At 47.8% G+C, this 20,382-nt stretch overlaps 1 protein-coding gene across 1 annotated transcript in view; it reads right to left on the bottom strand.

The window, feature by feature from the left end:
• The window catches only part of SH3BP5 (SH3 domain binding protein 5), a 71,232-nt gene extending 58,495 nt beyond the window's left edge, over window positions 1–12,737 (bottom strand). Inside the window, exons 1-2 of the mRNA XM_068545891.1 lie at window positions 12,465–12,737; window positions 10,688–10,750 (exon numbers count right to left, since the gene is read on the bottom strand). Coding sequence (XP_068401992.1) covers window positions 10,688–10,750; window positions 12,465–12,608 — 207 coding nt within the window. The 5' untranslated portion in view covers window positions 12,609–12,737. The remainder of the gene's footprint in view (window positions 1–10,687; window positions 10,751–12,464) is intronic.
• Between the last annotated feature and the right edge of the window lie 7,645 nt (window positions 12,738–20,382).

Here is a 20,382-nt window from a genome sequence, read left to right as displayed (position 1 = left end):
CGATCCCTGGTCTGGGAAGATCCCACATGCCACGGAGCAACTAAGCCCGTGCGCCACAACTACAGCACCTGCGCTCTAGAGCCCGCGAGCCACAACTACTGAGCCCGCATGCCACAACTACTGAAGCCCGTGCACTCTAGGGCCTGTGTGCTGCAACTACTGAGCCTGCGTGCTGCAACTGAGCCCTGTGCTGCAACTACTGAGGCCACGTGCTGCAACTACTGAAGCCTGCACACCTAGAGCCCATGCTCTGCAACAACAGAAGCCACCGCAATGAGAAGCCTGTGCACTGCAACAAAGAGTAGCTCCTGCTCGCTGCAAGTAGAGAAAGGCTGCGCGCAGCAATGAAGACCCAACGCAGCCAAAAATTAATTAATTATTTTTTAAAAAGCCAAAAACCAGGGAAGAGAACATCAAATCTGCACGTTTCATATCTTATCAGAATGAAGCTGAAGCCTTTTGCATGTTGGCAACAAAAGGGTCAGGTGGATGAAAATACCCGGACCCCGTTCATCATGCTTGGGGTGAGTCTGATGCCACAGAGTATGCGTTTACATTACGTGGGTTTGGCTGCAGTGAGAATAAACAGCGGATGTTCCTGTCATTGTCTCCCTGCTGGCAGTTTCTTTCTGTCAGAGCAAACATTAATATCTCTTGGATAATCCAGCAAAACACAGCAAAGGAAAAAAGTCAGGCAAAAATAGAACGAAATTGTTTTCCATCTTCCTTTAAGGAAATGAAAGAGGCTGATTCCCTGAGCTCAGAGTGCCTTTGCAAATTTGCAAATTATCGTGAGACTCTTGGTTAAGATGTGTTGCATGAAAGGGATACAGTCTCTACTGTTAGAAGCATCTATGTGGCGATAGGCAGATTAAGTAACTCTCGGAAAGGAGGGCTGGGCGAAGATACCCAGGATGCTGCCAAAGGATGAGGTTCAATAGATGTTTAATTCATCCAGCCAACACACACACAAATACACCGCTATGTTCAAAGTTCCTACAATAAACGCTCAGAAGGAAAAATAACAGCTCAATATTAAAAGGCTGCAGCCCACAGGGACCACAGCTCTCTGCCAACAGGGGTATCTGAAGATTCTATCAACCGCGGGGACAACAATGGATCTGCCAACCCTCAGAGCCTGTCTTCTTTTGAGGTGGGGACACCCCTAGACACCCTGGAGTCAGAGGGACGGTATCCCGGATAAATGTGGGGACACAGTCATGTCACTGTACTACAACAGCAATGGCCCATGTTCCCACAATGGTGCCAGTTAAGGGGCCAGGAAAGTTTACATACTATTTCACTGGTCTTTATAGTTTAAAAGAAAGACACATCTGATTTTTTTTTTAATTAATTAATTTATTTATTTATTTATTTATTTTTGGCTGTGTTGGGTCTTCGTTTCTGTGCGAGGGCTTTCTCTAGTTGCAGTGAGCGGGGCCACTCTTCATCGCGGTGTGCGGGCCTCTCACTATCGCAGCCTGTCTTGTTGCGGAGCACAGGCTCCAGACGCGCAGGCTCGGTAGTTGTGGCTCACGGGCCTAGCTGCTCCACGGCATGTGGGATCTTCCTGGACCAGGGCTCGAACCCGTGTCCCCTGCATTGGCAGGCGGATTCTCAACCACTGCGCCACCAGGGAAGCCCCCACATCTGATTTTTTTAAAGCAGTAGACTCCATTTCAATATTGACAGCTATTTCTATATTCTAGCCAACAGCCCACACTAATATCATTTTGCATAAGTGACTACAGTGAATGACGCCCACTTATATGTGCCCACAAGTCTTTATCCATGTAGAAAGGATGCTACTACTCAAATCCATATAGTAACTAAGTTTGAATATCTAAATATTCTTAATATTTGGAATGTTTTCCACTGTTCTATCTTGGTGATTGTTTTGTATTTTCATAAATGAGGGTCTCTTGGCTGCAGACAATTCTAAAATGCCTTTAAGGCACTTTTCATCCCTCCGTGAATTACCACATGAGAGTTTAACAATACAGTAATTCACCAAGCAAACCCACCAACATCTGCGTTTATCTACAATTAGGGCAGGGACTACCAATCTGAAAGTTTTTTCCCACCAGCCTTCATCGTTCCTAAAATTCCTTCCGAAGACATTCCTCTCTTTGACTCATAAAGACATCTTTTTATAATGGTGCTTTGTTCTCCACCCTCATGCCCTGCCTATGAAAATGATAAAATATGGTCATTGCAAATAATTCAGAAAACATCAAGAAATGAAAAATTAAAATCACCAGCATTCTTAGCGACCAGCACTAACCACTAGTAACATCTGAGGGTACATACTTCTCAGACTCTGCGGTAATGCATCCCTCCACCCCATCACCAACCAACATGAATCAACACTTCTGTAGAATACAACAAAAATAAACTAGAAAAGTGAAAAGCCACTTGGATGTCACAGCAATGTCAAACTGCTAAAGAGAAGAATTTCTAAAGTCTTACTCTCAATTTCTCTATGTACTTCACCTTAATTGGTAACAAACAGATCATAGCCTGTGGACCACACTATGAATATCTCTGTTCTAGACATTTTTTCTGTTAAATGTACATGTTCTTTTACTGTATGTATATATACTTTTACGTATACGCTACACATAGCTTTATATGTTTTCCCCCACTAGATTTTTTTCCACTAAATAGATCATGGTCATGGGTCCACAACCACACATGTCATCCTACTTTAATGCAAAACACTCTTCAAACCCTGGCATCTCCAAGCAGGGCAGAATCTTATACCTCCATGAGCTAAGACCTCTGGGAGTGAGGGCTTAGGGGACGGGAAGGAGGTCACAGGTCGTGCTTTAGCAGTGTTGCCATTGTGCCCAGGGTTGGCCCTGCCTAAGGAAAGCCCAGGGACCAGTGCATTTCCAGAGCAGGCACTAGGGAAAAGGGACCTGCCTGTTTTGCAGGACACTGTGTATGGCAACGCCAAGAGCCACGAGTCCACGAGGTGTTTGGTTCTAACCACAAACTCTAGCCATTCATTCCGACGTTCATCATACCCCTGTGTGCAGGCACCGCATGAGATACTAGGGCACAAAGATGGGGAGGCCAAGCCCCTCCCTCCAGGGGCCTAGCCCAGTGGGGGAGCCAAATACACAAATGACCAGAACACAGCCTAATGGATATGCGTGAGGCTGCTAGTGCCGGTGAGGACAGACTCCTGGGCACCGCCGCCCCACCCCCCCCACCCCAGGAGATTCTGAGTCATCAGGTCTGGGTGGGGCCCAAGACTCTGCAATTCCAGCTTGGTCCTTCGATGCAAAGACCACACTTTGATGGCACTGCTCTAGGGCACTGGTTCACCACCAGGGGCAACTTTGCCCCCCTCCCCTGGGACACTTGCAAGTCTGGAGACATGCTTGTCTGTCACAACTGGGGGGTGGGGGTGCGGTTGACTGGCCTTTAGTGAGTCAATGTTGCTAACCCTCCTACAGTGGGCAAGACAGCCCCCCACAACAAAGAACGTCAACAGACGACGTCAACAGCGCAGTCGCGCAACTCCTCGAGAGCAAGACACTTGAACTCCAGGCCTCAGTTTTGTTATAAGCAAAATGGGGATGATAGAATCTATCACAGAAAGTCGGGCTGAGCATTCAGTGACTTTATGCAAAGTGCTTAGAACAGGGTCTGGTACATGGTAGGCATTTATTGTTATTATTGTTATTATTATTAGCTATCATTATTATTGAAGAGCAGACAAAAACAAGCAGAAAAGATATTCCAGGATGGACACAAGTCCTTCCTGCAAGTAGCCACCGTGCTGCGGCCCTCACCTGCCCTGCTCCAGTAACAGCAGCAATGATGTTTATTGATGGCTTACTACGCATCAGCAATGGAATGAGGAAACTGAGGCCCAGAGACATTAAGTAACTTGCCCAAGGTCACACAGCCACGAAGGGGCAACCTTTTGACGTTCATCCACTCAAACATCTACTGAGCACCCATTATGTGCCAGGCATATCCCAGGAGAAGACAGCCTAACACAGCAGGGCTCATGCAGGGAAACAACTGATTTACACACCCTGCAGACCAGCCACAGAGCAAAACCCTGTTGCTCCAGAGACTGCAGAGTCCACCCTGCTGTAATCCTAGCCTTATGAGCCCTCTCTCTGGCCCCTTGCCCGGAGCCGTTCTCTGACAAAGAGACGTCATGGCGGGGCCTGGGGGGAAGAGGGCAGAGCTGCGGTGGGCCTGGCTCCAATGCACATCTCGATGGAACTTTCTCTGCATCCGGCGGTCCCCGGCGCTCGCTGCCAGCCCCGCACGCAGGAAGCCTCTCCCTCACCCAGGCTGTGCAGCTAGCAAAGCCCTCCCTCACACAGTGTCTCCTCTCCCCCTGTCCCCCAGGCCACCCAGGAAGAATAACAACGCCAATTCACAGACGAGGGGACTCAGGCTCCAATGGGGCAAGTTCCCCCAAAAGTCAGCAGAGCTCAGGTTCTAACCACGTCACCTGATGCCAAAACGTCCCTCCACCCACCCCTTCCCCATGACTTTGGGGTTTTTCCCCCTTGACTCTGAAGTAATACAAATTCAGTGCAAATAATTCAGAAAATACAGAAAAGTATAAAGAGAATACGTCTTGCTCAACTCTCACCAGCTATAACTGGCATGTAATCCTTTCCTGATAGTTTTATGCATATAAACATATTTTTTAGAATAGCATCATGAGTCTAAATCATGACTCCAAGCTTTTGGAACCTGTTTTCCATTCAGATGCCTTTCTAGGTTAATAGCAAGCTGTGTCATCATCTAAAAGCCTGGATTCTCTTAGCTATCGCCCGGGCTTGGTATTCATTTATTTCCTCAACCCCCTACTGACAGTCATGCAGATTCACAATTTTTCCAACATTTTTAAACAATGCTTCAGTGAGCACTGTTGGACCTGCATCCTTGCCCAGTCAACCCCTTAGAATAAATTCTTACAAGTGCAACTGCTGGGTCAAAAGTCACTGTCCCCCAACATCCCAGCAGCAGTGTGGGACCACCACCCAAGCAGGAAGCCCTAAGTCCTACTATTCCGATGGCCAAACTTCAGGTCAGAGCTGTGGGGACAAAAGTAGCCCCAGCTCGGGAGCCCAGGAGGCCCAGTAAAGACCTCAAGTGTGTTGATCTTTACAACCAGCCAATGAACAAAGGGTCCCATCAACAACGCTCCCCGCCCCTAGCACTGCACAGGCTGCAAGGGATGTCTGCACTGGTCCCCTCCGATCCTCCCAAATAACTTGGGTCCCCAGGCCTTGACTCCAATGCCCCCTATTGCAGCAAAGCGTCCCCCGGCTCCCAAGACCCTGCCCGGGTCCCTCGCTCTGTGGCCAAGGCTTGAATCCAGGACCCCCTCACCGCCCCCCCCCCCACCGCCCCCCTGCAAGGTGAGAACCCCACACAGGACTCAGCCCGCAGGGGGCCCTCAATGCCAGTTCCATGAACGCCTCCAGGCCACTGTTCCACTGTTTCCTCAAACTAGATCTAACCTGGCTACAAAAGAGATCCCAGCCTCACTCATGCACCACACACACACACACACATCTTCAAGGGGAAAGTGCTAAGATGTGACGGCACTGTCCTCTCAGAAAAGAATCTCTCTCTTCCCCTGACTTGTGTGAAAAATTCATTACGAGAGAGGAGGCTGCTCCCAATTCACCCCCTCCTCCCCGCGACCCCGAGTTTCCAAGCTCAGGACAGTCTCCTTTTTTCGTTCTTTCTTTCTTCTTCTTTTTAAAGAGAAAATGCTTGCTGGTTTCTGGCAGGGGCAAAGGCAGATGCTGGGTGCAGGCCTTATGCGAGTCTGAGGCACACAGATGTCCAGAATCAAATGCTTTTCAAACCGCCCTGGCCCAAGCACTGAGGGGAAGCGCACGGCCATTTACAATCAACCGCCTTTGCCTCCCCAGCGAAGGACAGGCTGGAAAAGTCAGCTTGTGATTACTCAGAGCCAGAAAACCTGTCTGTGGGCTACTAGGCCTGGCTGTGTCCTTCCTCTTCCTCCTCCTCCTCCTCCTGGACCATTTCACACCCTAGAACAGCCCGCCTTCAGAGGAAGCAGAGGGAATACAAAAACACTACACATCATAGTAAAAAATAAATAACTGGCATGGACTATTACAAATCTTGATTACAATGATTTAGAAATTCTCTGTGCTGCCTCTTGTTTTAACAAACATTTGAGAAGAGATCGCTCTATTGGGTACGCATTGTAAAAGTGCATCAGCACGTTTACCTGAACTGCCTCACCTGGCAGGGCTGCTGCACACTGAATGACCTGTTTATCTCTCTCCATCCATTGCTCTCCCCACCCCCAGCGCACTGGCCCCCCTGGCTGGTCCTCAGCCGGGCCAGGCCCCTCTCTCTCTCTCACCTTAGCACTGGCTGTTCCCACTGCTGGAATGCCCTTCCCGCACAAGGCCCCGAGGCTCTCTCCCTCCAGATGGGCTTTCACAGAAGCAAATAGTAGGTGCTCAAAAAACACTCCATGAGTTAATAATTAAAGCTGACTAACCAATGCACCTGTGGGAAAATACATGTGCTTTCTTAACTTGAAACATCAGGCTTATATCCAAGAACCTCTCTGGTTAAAAGGTTAGTCCCTTCAACAGCTTGAAAAGGCTGGCTCTCTCAACACAAATCAGAGTGCCAAGGGGATACCATGCTGTCCAGACAAGGTCAGAGGCAAACCGTGGTCATGGGAAGGGGCAGGTGTCTGCCTGACAACAGGCCAGCCATCAGACACCTTTGGTCATCTCCCATTTAAACTGCCGAGGCATGGAATGGGATCCAAAGGCGAATCCCAGCTGACACCTCAGCTGCGGCTGCCCAGAGGCAACTGCGCCACAAACTGGTCACCAATTCGTTGTTTTTTCAATTTTTTTATACAATTTGGAAAGGTTACTTTCCATTTACAGTTATTACCAAATATTGGTTATTTTCCCCGTGTTGTACAATACATCCTTGAGCCTCTCTTACACCCAGTACTTTGTACTGGTAACCACTAGTCTGTTCTCTATATCTGCGAGTCATTTCTTTTATGTTAGTCACTAGTTGGCTGTATTTTTTAGATTCCACATATAAGCACTATCATACAGTGTTTGTCTGCCTTATTTCACTTAGCATAATGCCCTCCAAGTCTATCCATGTTGCTGTAAATGGCATTATTTCATTTTTTATGACTAATATTCCATTGTATATATGTACTGCATCTTCTTTATCCATTCATCTGTCAATGAACACTTAGGTTGCTTCCATATCTTGGATATTGTAAATAGTGCTACAAACATTGGGGTCACCAATTTGCTTTAATCAAAAGTCAGGAGGGGTGTTGGGCCCTGCAGACCATAATCAAAAAGCAAAGGAAAGGAAATGCAGACAGCAAAAGACCCTCCCCTAGTGGCTGCGAATTATATACAGTCAGTCCTCATTATTTGTGGATCCCAAATTTGTGAATCTGCCGACTCACTAAAACTGATTCCAAAATCAATACCAGGCTGCTCTACAGTCATTTGTGGACCTGCACAGAGTGGCAAGAAACTCCAGTAGCCCAACGTGCCTGCTTCCAGGGAGGACGAACAGACGCCCTCCACCCTGGTCCAGCTCTCAGGCTGTAAACAAACATCCTTTACACAGTCCATTTAGTGCCATGTTTTCTGCACTTTTGTGCTTTGTGTTGGTGATTTGGCTGTTTAAAACGGCCCCCAAGCCTAGTGCTGAAGTGCTGGTTAGTGTCCTAAGCCCAGGAAAGCTGTGGTGAGCATTATGGAGAAAACATGTGTTAAACGAGCTTCAATCAGGCTGAGCCATGGTGCTGATGGCCAAGTTCAACAATACACATTAAGTAAGGTGTCTTTAAACAGAAACACACATAACACACAGTTACATACTGATCAGTGGATGAAGGTGTTGGGACCAGAGGCTCACAGGAGCCTAATGAGGTTTAAGTTCCCGAAAGCCTCTGGTCACAACGTCTCCCTTGGGAGCCATGGCTCAGTATTCACTAATTCAAGGTTCAGGGCGACCTTAGTGAAATAAGGACAACCGCGAATAAGGACAACTGACCATATACTAAGGGGGCTGCTTCCTGCCCCGCGTCCTCTGGCATCCCCACCCCCACCCCCCGCCAGCATCCCCACTGCTCTCTCCATCTGCCACTCCACACACGGGCTCCCTTGCTCGGCAGGCTTCTGCTCAGGTGTCTTCTGGAGGCTCCTCTGTCACATCACTCTTCTACTGGACTCATCACAATCAGTAATTACTAGCCAACCCTCCACGCCTCACCCCCACCTGAAACGTCAACTCCCGGAGGCAAAGCCTCTGTCTTGTACCCATATCTACCTGTATCTGCAGGGGCCACAGTGCCCAACACAAGGTGGGTGGCCAGTGCTCACCTGAAGGCACACAGCCCTCCACACACACGGCCACAAGGTCCCTGGCGGGTTCCGGGAGCATGACAAGCATCCAGAGGGCCTGCACAGAGGCTGAAACCCCCCGATTAGACGCCCACTATGGCCCAGGGCCACGCGCACCTCCTGTGCACTTGAAACGTGGCTGGTCCAAAGTGAGATGTGCTCTAGGTGTAACAGATGCACAAGATTTCCAAGACTTGGTACAAAAATATATGTAAAACATCTCATTCATGATTTTATTGATTCCATATTGAAATTATTGTATCTTGGACATTCTGGGTTAAAGGAACTAGATTAAAATTAACTTCACCTGCTTCCTGTTGCTTTTGAGCGTGGCTGCTAGGAAGTTTTCATGACATACAGAGCTTGGCACTATACTTGCCTGAGTCCACCTGGGTTATAGTAATGCCATGGAAAGGGCAGCCAGTGACACAGGCCAGCCCTGACCACCTCTCTCGGCTACTGCCGAATACTCTCCAGAGGCAGGCAGGAAACACCTGTCCCGTGGCTTCCTGTGACACACAAAGACCTAAGTGTGTTCCGAAAGAGGGCTCAGAAATCAAGGCTGAAAAGAGTTAAGAGATCAAACAATTGTGCCCTCAGAAGGGGAGCGCCACCAGAACAGGGGCCAGCATGGAGCAGGCCTACAGATATGTGTTGAATGAATAAACCAGTACTTTGCAAAAAAAAAAAAAAGAAACAAAAAAACGATTTCTAAGTTGTCTGTTCATATTTGGGATAGAATACGAGAGCTGGAGGGGACCTGGAAAACGACCAGGCTCTGCCATGTCGCAGAACAGTGAGGACGCTGTGCTTCCGTGTCCTCCCCTGGAGAAGAGGTGGTCCCTGCCGGTCCCTACCTGCCAGGCCCACGCCGTCCAGTAGAACTTTCTATGATGATGGGAGTCTTCTCTGATCTGTCCAATACAGTGCCTACTGGGCCCTCGAAACGTGGCTACTGTGACTGAGGAAGTGAAATATAATCTTATTTAATTGTAATTAATTTAAGTTTAAATTCAAATAGCCACATGTGGCAAAAGGCTGCCATCCTGGACGGCACAGCTCTGGCCTGCTGTGACAGACAGGAAGGAGAGAAAGCTTGTAAAAGCACTTTGGAAATGCCAAATCCTGACAGAAATGGTAGAGGTTTTGTTGTTGAATGTATTACAAATGCGAGATTCTGAGAGATTTCAATTGCCCAACGAAGAGACTTGATTCATCCTAAGTGAAAAAAATTTAAACACACAGATTGTACTTCACCTGGGGGAGAAGAGTGTTCATAGACACCTGTAATCAGAACAGAGCAAGAACGCTTCACACACAGCTCAGAAAACTAGCTTTAACCCTCTGGGCCACAGTACCTCCAGGGCCTCGACATGCAGGCAGAAATCAAGGTCGCCAGGCTGTTGCTGCTAAGATTACATTCCTATCTCCCACCCCCTCACTCTAGGCACCAGCGGTGTCTTGCCCCTTCCGCTGACCTTCCCTGCCATTCCTCCTGCTACAGAAACGGGTCCTCCCACAGCTCTCAGACCATCTCAGGGGGTTGTTCAAATCTGATGGATGGTAAAACCAACCAGTGCTGAAAAGGGATGCGGACTAAGTGGGAGCTGTGAAGAATGCTAATCTGTTTACACTCAGGTTGGAAGATGCTCATGAAATTCAAATCAAGTTCTCTCGGCTCCCAAGATTCTTCCCAGCAGGAAAGCCCTTCCCAGTCTAAACAGCTTTTCAGTACCATTAAGATCATTATATTCTACGCACAAGCAGACAATAAAGAAAAAAAAGCAGGGGAGTGGAAGGGGGGTGAATGATTAGGGCCGGAAAGTCAAACAAGTCTAAGTCTTTCTGAGGAAACACACAATATTTCCAAGTACCAGTGTAAGAAGCCACCCTAAAATATTTAAAAGATTTTGTGAGCTCATTCATTCTTGTCCATTAAAGAACACAGCTACTTTTCCTCTCAGTCCTTTTAACTTTTCCACAGACACATTAACTTTAGGGCTTAAGCGTGTGTAATGCCCTTGGTTTGGGCCCCTCGGAGCTTCCATGATGAAAACCACGTGACACTGGATCCACACGTGTTCCACCCACAAGCTGGCCTCAGTGGTGTAATTTATTCTGTCAGGCAGCAGGCTGTTGCTCAACTTCGAGGAGGGAATGCGAGCAACCACCCTCCAGCTATTAAAACAAAATGAACCAGCCTGGAGTCAGCGGGACAGACGCCACTTCACTGAGAAAAGAGACCCAGCTTTCCGTACCTCAAGTTCGGTCTCCCGTCTGTTGATATCATCCGTGGATTGATTTAACTTCTCCAGTTCTCCCTGATCAAGAAAAGGGACAGAAAAAAGATTCAGGGATTTGTCTTTTGTTTCCAGTATGACTCAGCCCCAGTACCTGCAAATTACTCTGGCACAATTTGTAGGAAGAGGAACGAGTCAGTGTTAATTCTCAAGGAAAACAGTTGAGCCTTGGCTGGAAGAACAAATAAATGTCAGCATTTCTGAAACCTTTTTCTTGATGGTGGCCTTTTTGAAAATGACTTTATGGTCCTAGGAATTTGTCTTTTCTTAGAAGGTCAATTATTTATTCCAGGTATGTGCCTTCAGGTAAACCCACCTGTTACAAATGGTTTAGAGGCTGAATCAAAACAATGCTTTCTGCTTTAGAGCAAGGATTTTGCAGAAAAGATAATAAAAGAAAACAAAGCCAAGCCTAAAGTATAAACCCAATGAAACAATTTAAATCAAGAGTACAATTCTGGCATTATCTCATCCATGGTTGAGTATTTTTCTGTAGGAATGAAAAGTCTTTTCAAACTGCCAGTTATTCAACCTACCTGGCTGTTTTACAAAACAAACAACTAAAACTAGCTTTAATCCTGATCCTTTAAATAAACATTTACAAACTGACATTTTGTAAAAAAGTGCCCAGCATGGAGTTAACTCATTTTACTCAGCAAACAAAGGACCCTGTGAACAGAATTCCCCTACCAAGAAAACAAAATTTAGTAGCCAGAACTGATTTTATTTAATAGAATTCCTAATGCAAAGATTTTTCCACCTGATTTTTATCTTGCTAACCTGCCATAACAATTCATTCAAATGCAACAGCTGAGTTAAATGAGCTTTTAATTGATCTGTGCGCTGAAAAACCAATTAAGTCTCCAGAAACTGCAGCACATGCTGAAAAGCAATATTTTTTTTTTTTAAAAAAGAAAGCTTTATGGAAAGGGTAGAAAAAGGGGTCTTGGAAAGGGATGTGCTGTGCTTTTTGCTTAGAGGGTGAAGAGGTTAAGCTGTCACTCCGAGACCTCGGCTTGGAAATTGTTTTTAATCATTTCCCAGAGAAATGGAGGCACAGGAACCACGCCAACCCTCTCGCCTTCTCGCGCGTCAGCTATGCGCACCGCTTGTCCCAGATTTCTGTTCACACCCGACCTCATAAGGAGGAAAAGCTGGGTTTTAAACCGTTGGAGGCCAAGCGGAGAGGTGAGCCAGTGGTGACAATAAGCCCTTCGGTTTGTTAACAATGAATCAGAGGAGAAGGGAGATGGCTCAGGCCGGGCACCTCTGCCAGCAGAAGGCTCCGACCCCCAGGCACGGGTGGCCGCCCGCCTGCAGGGGCCGACGACGCCCACCGCCCCGGGAGCCCGCGCCTAAGCGGCCGGCCCGGCTCCCGGAGCCCGGAGGTTGTGCAAAGCCCGCCGCGCCGCGAGCCTGGCCGGGTACCCAGACGCCGGCGTGGCGCCCCCGCCCCCTTTCCTCTTTGTTGCGCAACCGCCCGCAGCGCGGGGCACGCTGCTGCGACCCCCGGATCCTGCCGGGGAATCCCGGCGATAGAGTCAGGCTGCGTCCACGCGGGCACCGCAGCCTCCCAGGAACCGGGTGAAACCGGGTACTCAGACCCTCTCCTCCAGCCCCGGACTTACGCTGCCACCTCCCGCGGGCGCAGGCACCGCTGGGGGATTGGGGGAGGTGGCTGCGAGGCGGGCTCAGTGCAGATGCCGGGGTCCTTGTGCACCCCCGCGCGCCCTACCTGGATCCGGGGGTCCACCTCTTCCTCCTCCTCCAGCCCCGGCTCCATCCCCTCCTCCTCCTCCTCCTCCTCCTCCGAGTCCCGGGCTGGCGGCGGCAGCTCGGCCGGCTCCTCCGGACGGCTCCGCTTCGGCGCCGCGTCCATGCGGGCGGCGGACTTGGGAGCGCGGGGGTGGCGGCCGCAGACTGGGCCGGAGCCGTCTGGCCACCGCCCGGCGCACTCAGAAGGCGCCGCTCACCGCCGCGGGCTCCCGGGCCCAGCTCAGGAGGAAGTGGGCGCGGTCGCCCCCTCTCCGCCGCGGCCGTCAGCGCAGCGCAGCGCCGCCCGCTCCGCCCCCAGCCCGCCCGCTCTGCGCTGCCCCGACTCTAGACCTGGCCGGCCGGGGTAGCCGGGGCTCCGTCACAAAACCTCACTCCCGGAAAGCGTGAGGGTGGCGAAATGGGGGAGCCCTCACCCCCTTTTACCATAACAGCCCGAATAGATCACAATTTACCCAACGTCGGCCGCCTGGTGTCAGGGTGCTTTTCTCTCCCTCCCTCCTCTGCTGAGGCAATTGACTGCATGGAAGGAAAGTTTGGGGTATTCCCACCATCTGAAAGCACCTTTAGAAGCTTGTACTCAGTGACCCTGGACCAGTTTCAAGACTCACTCAAACCCCTGTGTACACTCAAAGCACTTTTGTCCCCTTGGGTTAACCTGGGGAAATGGGTGTACCTGAAGATTTCCCCAGAAAAGGGAACTGAAACATATGCTCACATAGACACAAAAAAACAAAGAAGGGAGCCAGCTGCAGCTCCTTGTGTGGATTCCTTGCCCAAAGGCTGTAGACCCCATTGAGCAGACCTCCATATGCAAGCTCCTGTGCTTTCACAGTTGCGGGATGGTCCTACCTGAAGAGGCAGGAAGCATGGAAAATCCATTGATCAGGGATGTGCGTGGGTGAGTGGGTGCCTGTGAGAACAGCCTTCTCAAGGAGATGCGAGTGTAACCCCTGTTAATGGGCACGCGCCATCCAAGGATTTATGAACTGGTGAGGTTTCCTGCCCAACCTGAATGAGCGGAGAGCCAGAACTTGCCTGGCAAATTCAACATCACAAAAAGCCAAAGAATAAGGGGAATGTTTGTGCTTTTATGAAATGGCAGGGCCAGTGTGATGTCAGGAGAGCAGAAGGTCAGATGACCTTAGCAAAGCAGGCAAGGACATTGCCACTGGCCATTGCTAATGTCTCCTTCACTACAAAAATGCAGAGCGTACACACTTTCTACACAGAAGCTTGTGGCCTGTGGGCTCTGTAAGTTCGGAGGGCAGACTTGCTTGAGAAAGGAGCTTCTTTCCATGAGCCTGTCATTAAAGCCAACCTTGGGAAACCTGCTTATGACGGTTTTATCAAAAGCTAAGTTGGGGGGGTTACTCCTTGGGCAAGATTCCGCCCTACACACTCTGGCACTGTGGTCCACCATCCCAGGAGCTTCCTTGTCTCCTGGAGGTAACACAGGTGTACACCATGGGTTTGGTTCTGAACAGGTCACACCTGTTCACTGTTTTTACATCAACTCAATTCTTTGTGAGATGTTCTCAAGTTCCCTGCTAAAGACATAGTTGCTTTTCATTTTCCAGTGATGGATGAAGGCAGGGTCAAGATGGCCATTAAGAGTCACAAACTGAGACAGAGGTTGAAAACAAGTGAGGTCAGCCCTGATTCTAAATGCTTCCCAAGTGGTGGAACCTCATCATCACCATTCAAACAATAGCCTCCAAATTCCATTACTGTTTAAGCTTAGATCTAAGAGCAATAGGGTGGTTCAAAATGCCTTTATGGGGGGACTTCCCTGATGGCACAGTGGTTAAGTATCTGCCTGCCAATGCAGGGGACATGGTTTTGATCCCTGGTCCGGGAAGATCCCACATGCCAAGGAGCAACTAAGCCCGTGCACCACAACTACTAAGCCTGCAATCTACAGCCCGCGAGCCACAACTACTGAGTCTGCATGCTGCAACTACTGAAGCGCACGTGCCTAGAGCCCATGCTCCGCAACAAGAGAAGACCGTGAACTGCAAAGAAGAGTAGCCCCTGCTCGCCACAACTAGAGAAAGCCCCCGTGCAGCAACGAAGACCCAACACAGCCAATGATAATAATAATAATAATAATAATATAATAATAAATACATAAATAAAATGTAGTCTCTTTAAAAAAAAATGACTTTATGGGATATAGGGAAACTGCTTCTGAACACTGAACATCACTGTAGACTTTTGTTGTTTTATTTTTAGAAGACCTGGGTCAGCTATAGCATGATGTTCTAAAGTTAAAATAAGGGAAATAAATAAACTACAGCAGTACTGTATATTTCTGTTGACACATACATATGCACATCAATGCATAGAAAAGGGTCTGGAAGGAAGATTCATACCCAACAAAGACTGGCTAGCCCTGGAAAAGGCAGTATGGAGGGGCCCAAGATTGGCTAGGATGGGGTTGGGCATGTCAAAGGGAAATTTTAATCTCTTGATAATGTTTTCATTTTTTACAAGGAGGATGTATTTATGCTTATTTGTGTAATTCTAAAATAAATTTAAAATAGTGCATACTGTATTAGTTTTCTATTGCTGTGTAACAAACTACCACAAATTTAGAGGCTTAAAACAGCACTTGTTCATTACCTCACAGTTCTGTAGGCCTGACGTTGAGGCAGGGTATGACTAGCTTCTCTGCTCAGAGTCTCCCAGACTGAATCAGGGTGTTGATCAGGCTTCATTCCTTTCTGAAGGCTCTGAGGAAAAAGTCCTTCCAAGCTCACTCAGGTTGCTGGCTGAATTCAGTTCCTTGTGGTTGTAGGACTAAGGTCCCCATTTCCTTGCTCTCAGCCAAGGGCCAACCCGAATTCCTTGCCACATGGCATCCCCCATCTTCAAAGCCAGCAGCAGAGAATTTCCTTGGGTTGAATCCATCTCACACTACAATCTCCTCTTCAGGAAAAGCCCAGTCCCTTTTAAGGATTCACTTGATTAGGTCAGGTCCACACAGAATAAAGTCAACTGTGCCATATTCACAACCTAATCATGGTGGTGACTGCCCCATCATATTCACAAGCTCCCACATTTTACAGGAATATGTACAGCAGGGGGCAGGAAATGGGGCAATCTTATACTTCTGACTACCTCACATGCTAAGAAGGCAAGCCATGTAAGTGGCTCGTAACCCAAGCAAATGCTTAGTATTTATTTTAGCTGCCATATTGATCTAGATGAGCGGTTCTAAAGGTATGGGCTGGAGACCTCTGAAGGTCTCTGAGAACTTTCAGGATGCCCATGAGATCAAAACTAGTTTCAGACAAATACTAGACAAGACTTGCTTTTCCCACTCTCATTCTCTTACAAGTATTCACTGGAATTTCCCAGAAGTTACATGACACATGATACAACAGATTGAATGCAGAAGATATGAGAATCCAGCTTCGTCTTGCTAAAGCCACCCGTTAAAGAGATGTGCAAAAATGTAAAACAATGCCCTTCTCACTATTTGTTTTGTTTTGGAAACAATTTTATTTTTCATTTTGGAAATGAGTTATTTTTCATAAAATTATGATATTTATGTTAACATGTAACGAATGTGTTGTTATTTTTAGATGAATTAATAAAAAAAGTTTTTTAAATTGTTTTAATTTCTACACAGTAACCACCTGTAGATGCAACCACATAAACAACAGCTCTTTGAGATCTTCAATGGCTTAAAAAAATATAAAGAAGTACTGGCAACAAAGAGTTTGAGAACCACTGAGCTAGAGGAAACATATCCTCCAGTTTGAGTTATCCTTTTTTGTTTCTATAAATGTTCCACTGCCTCCTTTACTCAAAAGATTCATCACCCCTCCCAAGACCCCGTTGGTGGAGTATTTGGGGCACAGTACATTTTTGCCCATTTCAAAAGACTTTAAATATAATTTAATAATTTAAATGATTGAGATCATTAGATAAGGTGCTGCTCATGTATGGTTATTTCCTGGGATCTATATTTTGTCAACGCCTATGAAGAATTCATCACCCAGTTATAACATTGCCCCTTTGGAGAAACAGTCAGCTTTTTAGTGCCTTGTGTGTGATGTGGTTTCCAAGAACACGCCTCTGCTTGCCAGGCTTTGGGGGGTCCCGCGTGGTGGGGGGCACACCTGTACCAGAGCTGTGATTTTTGGCAGCCTGATCACATGGTGCGTGATGTGGGCAAAGTGGGGATGGCCAACGTCTTAGCAGAATCCCAAGGACTGCTTTACTAGGAGACGTACTCCCTGCTGTCCACTGAAGAAAAATGCACAGCCTAAAAGTTGCGAGTTATGTTTTATTTGGGGAACGTCCTGAGGACTATAGCCTGGGAGGCAGCCTCTCAGGCAGCTCTGAAGGAACTGCTCCAAAGAGGTGGGGGAAGCCAGGACATTTAAAAGTTTTTGCTCGGGGTGGGGGGAAACATGTAGCCAAACATCAAAAGATGACTGCTAATCACAAAAACAGACATCTCAAGTTAATGATTTTCATGCTTTTCTATGTATGTGAAGATGCAAGCGACTGGGCTCATTGAAATTATTCCTTAGATGTGCATCGTAACTATCTAGGGCCAGTATCCTGGTTTCTCCATCCTGAATCCCCGCAGGGTTCGCCAGCAGGGCTGATGACTTGATGGCTGCAACATTCTTTGTCCACACTGTTCAATTTATTTTTACTATCTCCTTGTAGTTTGGTTAAACTGGGAGGAAATATGTGCGTTTGTTCCCTGCCCCTCCACTTCCTCAAGCTGAAAGTCTTCCTTGATGAAAATCACAGCCTCTGTGCTGTCCCAGTTGCCACAGAGCACAGTGGGCTGACATTTAGAAAGAAGGAGGAAAATGTATCTGGCAGGATGAGCCTAGGTTTACATATTTCTCCATATTGGGTCCTTACTTGTCATGATCTGGTTTCTTTCATGGGATTAATGTCAACCTCTCCTTTTGTAACCCCACCTCCTCACTGGTGTCACACGTTTATCATCCAAGCCTCCTCCTCCCTGAATTATAAAGCAAGCAAGTGTCCAGCAAAGAGAGACCCTCTCCTTATTTAGTCCCCCAGTTGGAGTGAGCGTTTGGGGATGTTTCTATTTCCATAGGTGTGGAAAGAAACTTGGGTTTATTTAATAAACATGCAAAGAAAATCCTGCCATGTTCAAGAGACCTCACATTCCTGTCTTCAGGTGAAGAGAGGGTCTCCAACTGTGTTTAAAATGTTCTCGGCCTTTTTTGTGAAAAGAGAAACGTGACCTTTTCCCCCAAACTCATGAACACCCAGGAGTGGAGGCCTGAGAGGAAGTAAGGAGGTCTGCTGACCTCAGGGAGCTTGGATGGAGTTTAGGGCAGAATGAGGGATAGTGCTGGCCATTCACCTGGCTGAAGGAGCAGCCCTTTCCCTCCTGGCTGCTGTAAAGGGCTGTGTCACACTCTGTGGGAACACAGAGGTCATCCCATCTTCTGCCTGCAAGGGCCAGCGTGGTTTTATGGAGAAGATGACACTGGGCCTTGAATAATAAACAGAATCTCCTCAAACAAGGGAGGAGGATTTTGCCAAAGAAAGAAAGAAAGGGCTTCCCAGATAGGCAATAACATGGGGAAGCCATGGAGGGGGTGGACCGGTCAGGAATAGCAAAGAGAGAGACCATCTCAACTTGGGACCCAGGAGGGACAGTGGGAAGTGGAAGGGGCAGGGGATGAAGCCTAAAGTAGGGTCTGGGGCAGGTCCTCAAGGGTCATGAGTGACAGGCTCAACCTTTGAAATACAGACCATAGACAATGAGATGCTGTTCATTTGTTTGTCCATTTATTCATCCAACAAATATTAACTGAGTACTTAATATGTTTTAGACAGTATGCCAGAGGTCAAGGTATCACTATGAACAAAAGACACTACCTCCCTGCTGTCATGGAGATAAATGTATAATAGGTCAGGGTGATCAGGGCCAAGGACCAAGCAGGGGATGGACAGAGAAAGAGGGGTGCTGTTGTGGTTATGGAGAAGGCTCCCTGAGAAGGGCACTTTGAGTCAAGACCCCAAAGAAATGAGAGAGCAAACCCCGCGTCCCTTTGGGGAAGAGCACTCCAGCGCCTGAAGCGTGTATAGGGGGTCCCAGGAGCTTGGTGGGAGAGAAGGCAAGATAGTTAGGCTGGGAGATGAGGATGCCTCTTCTGGTTACTGCCCTTTTCTCAGTGAAATTGTGAGCAAGGTCATCGGCTGTGAATAAGGGGGGCATGGGGGGCATTAGAGCAACCCTGGAGGTTAGAGGAGAGATGTGAATGGCTATCCAGCAGAGCTGGGAAGTGAGTGCCCAGGGGAATATATTATAATTGTCAGGCTGCACTGAGGACCCATCTGTGGCTGGAGATTCTCAAGGAGACCACTCATCACAGGATGAATGGTTTTGCCTACCCAACTTCAGCATCAGGATACAGGTGGAAAGTAGTAAGAACACGAGATTTCCTCAAGGCTGGGATTATGTTGGGTTCCCACAGTGGTGGGGAAGAGGGGTGAGGGAATCGTGGGTGACAGCAGGTGTAGGGATTTAACGGTGGCTCATGGGATCTAACCTGGATCAAACGGGAAGGGCGGGCGTAAGGGGGTGAGGGAGGGGCTGTTAAAATAGTTCCAGGGAGAAATGATCCATCCCTGAATCAACGGATAGAAAGATGGGAATGGATCTGAGACTACATGGAAGCTGGTGATTGGTAAGATGTGGAGGGAGAGAGGGGGGGAGGGAGGGGGGGAGGGGGAAGAGTCAAAGATGATTCCAAACTTTCCAGTTTGAGGGACTCGATGACACCATTAATTGGGACCTATGCTATAGAAGTTTGGGCTGGAAAGATAATAAATTGTCATTTTTCTAGAACATACTGATTTTAAAGGGAAAACCCTGACTGTTCGACTCTGTTGTACTTGGAAATAGGGATCCAGGTTACCCAAGGGTTGAACAAAACTCTTTGGAAGACCTTTCCTGTGGCCTCAATACACTTCCCTACCGTAGCAAGTGGGGTCCAGCTCACCTGGTCTTCAAGGATCATGCGGGTTTTATTCCTGACGTTGGGGGCCTCCAGGAAACAGAGGTGCAGTGGAAATCTCTTCTTTTGGTGGGGCTCCTGGAGAGCTGCAATGACAAAAATGATATCTTAACTGGGTTCAAATCCCAGCTGAACCCTTTGTGAGCTGACTTTGGACAAGCTGAACCTTAGTATCCTTGCCTGTACAATAAGAGTAATCACACCAGTGCCTCCCGATCAGAGAGGTGGAGATTAAATAAAATGGTATTTACAGAATTACTGGCACATGATGAAACTTTATTTTATTTTTTTAAAATATTTATTTATTTATTTATTTATTTATTTATTTTGGCTGCACCAGGTCTTAGTTGCAGCACACGGGATCTTTTAGTTGCAGCATGTGGACTCTTAGTTGTGGCATTCATGTGGGATCTAGTTCCCCGACCAGGGATCCCTGCACTGGGAGCTCAGAGTCTTATCCACTGGACCACCAGGGAAGTCCCCTGACAAAACTTTAATTCATGGTGCTTCCTTTGTCTTCTCTTCCTCTGCCCCATGGCTTAGACCTGAGGGAACCAGGTATTTTACACAAGAGATTTTTAAAAATGTTTTTAAAAGTGAAAACTGCAAGCTGCAAGTGGTCAGAAAAATGAATTCAATATGTTTTTAAGCACCTCTGACATGTATGCACAATTCCAGGTGCCAATTTGAGTGCCCCAAACACGGAGATGACAAAGTCATAGGGTCTTCCTACTTGGGGAGACACGTCCCCACCAAACTTGTGCCCCAAGGAAGCAATCACGGGATTCCTTCCTGTGAAATTAAGGCTCTTCCTGTCAAACTTCAATGCCATTTAAATGAAGATTCCCT

Source organism: Eschrichtius robustus, chromosome 6, assembly GCF_028021215.1.
Source record: "Eschrichtius robustus isolate mEscRob2 chromosome 6, mEscRob2.pri, whole genome shotgun sequence".
NCBI classification, from domain to species: Eukaryota; Metazoa; Chordata; class Mammalia; order Artiodactyla; family Eschrichtiidae; genus Eschrichtius; species Eschrichtius robustus.
Note: the sequence above shows the minus strand (reverse complement) of the source record. Positions and strands in the feature narration are given on the sequence as shown.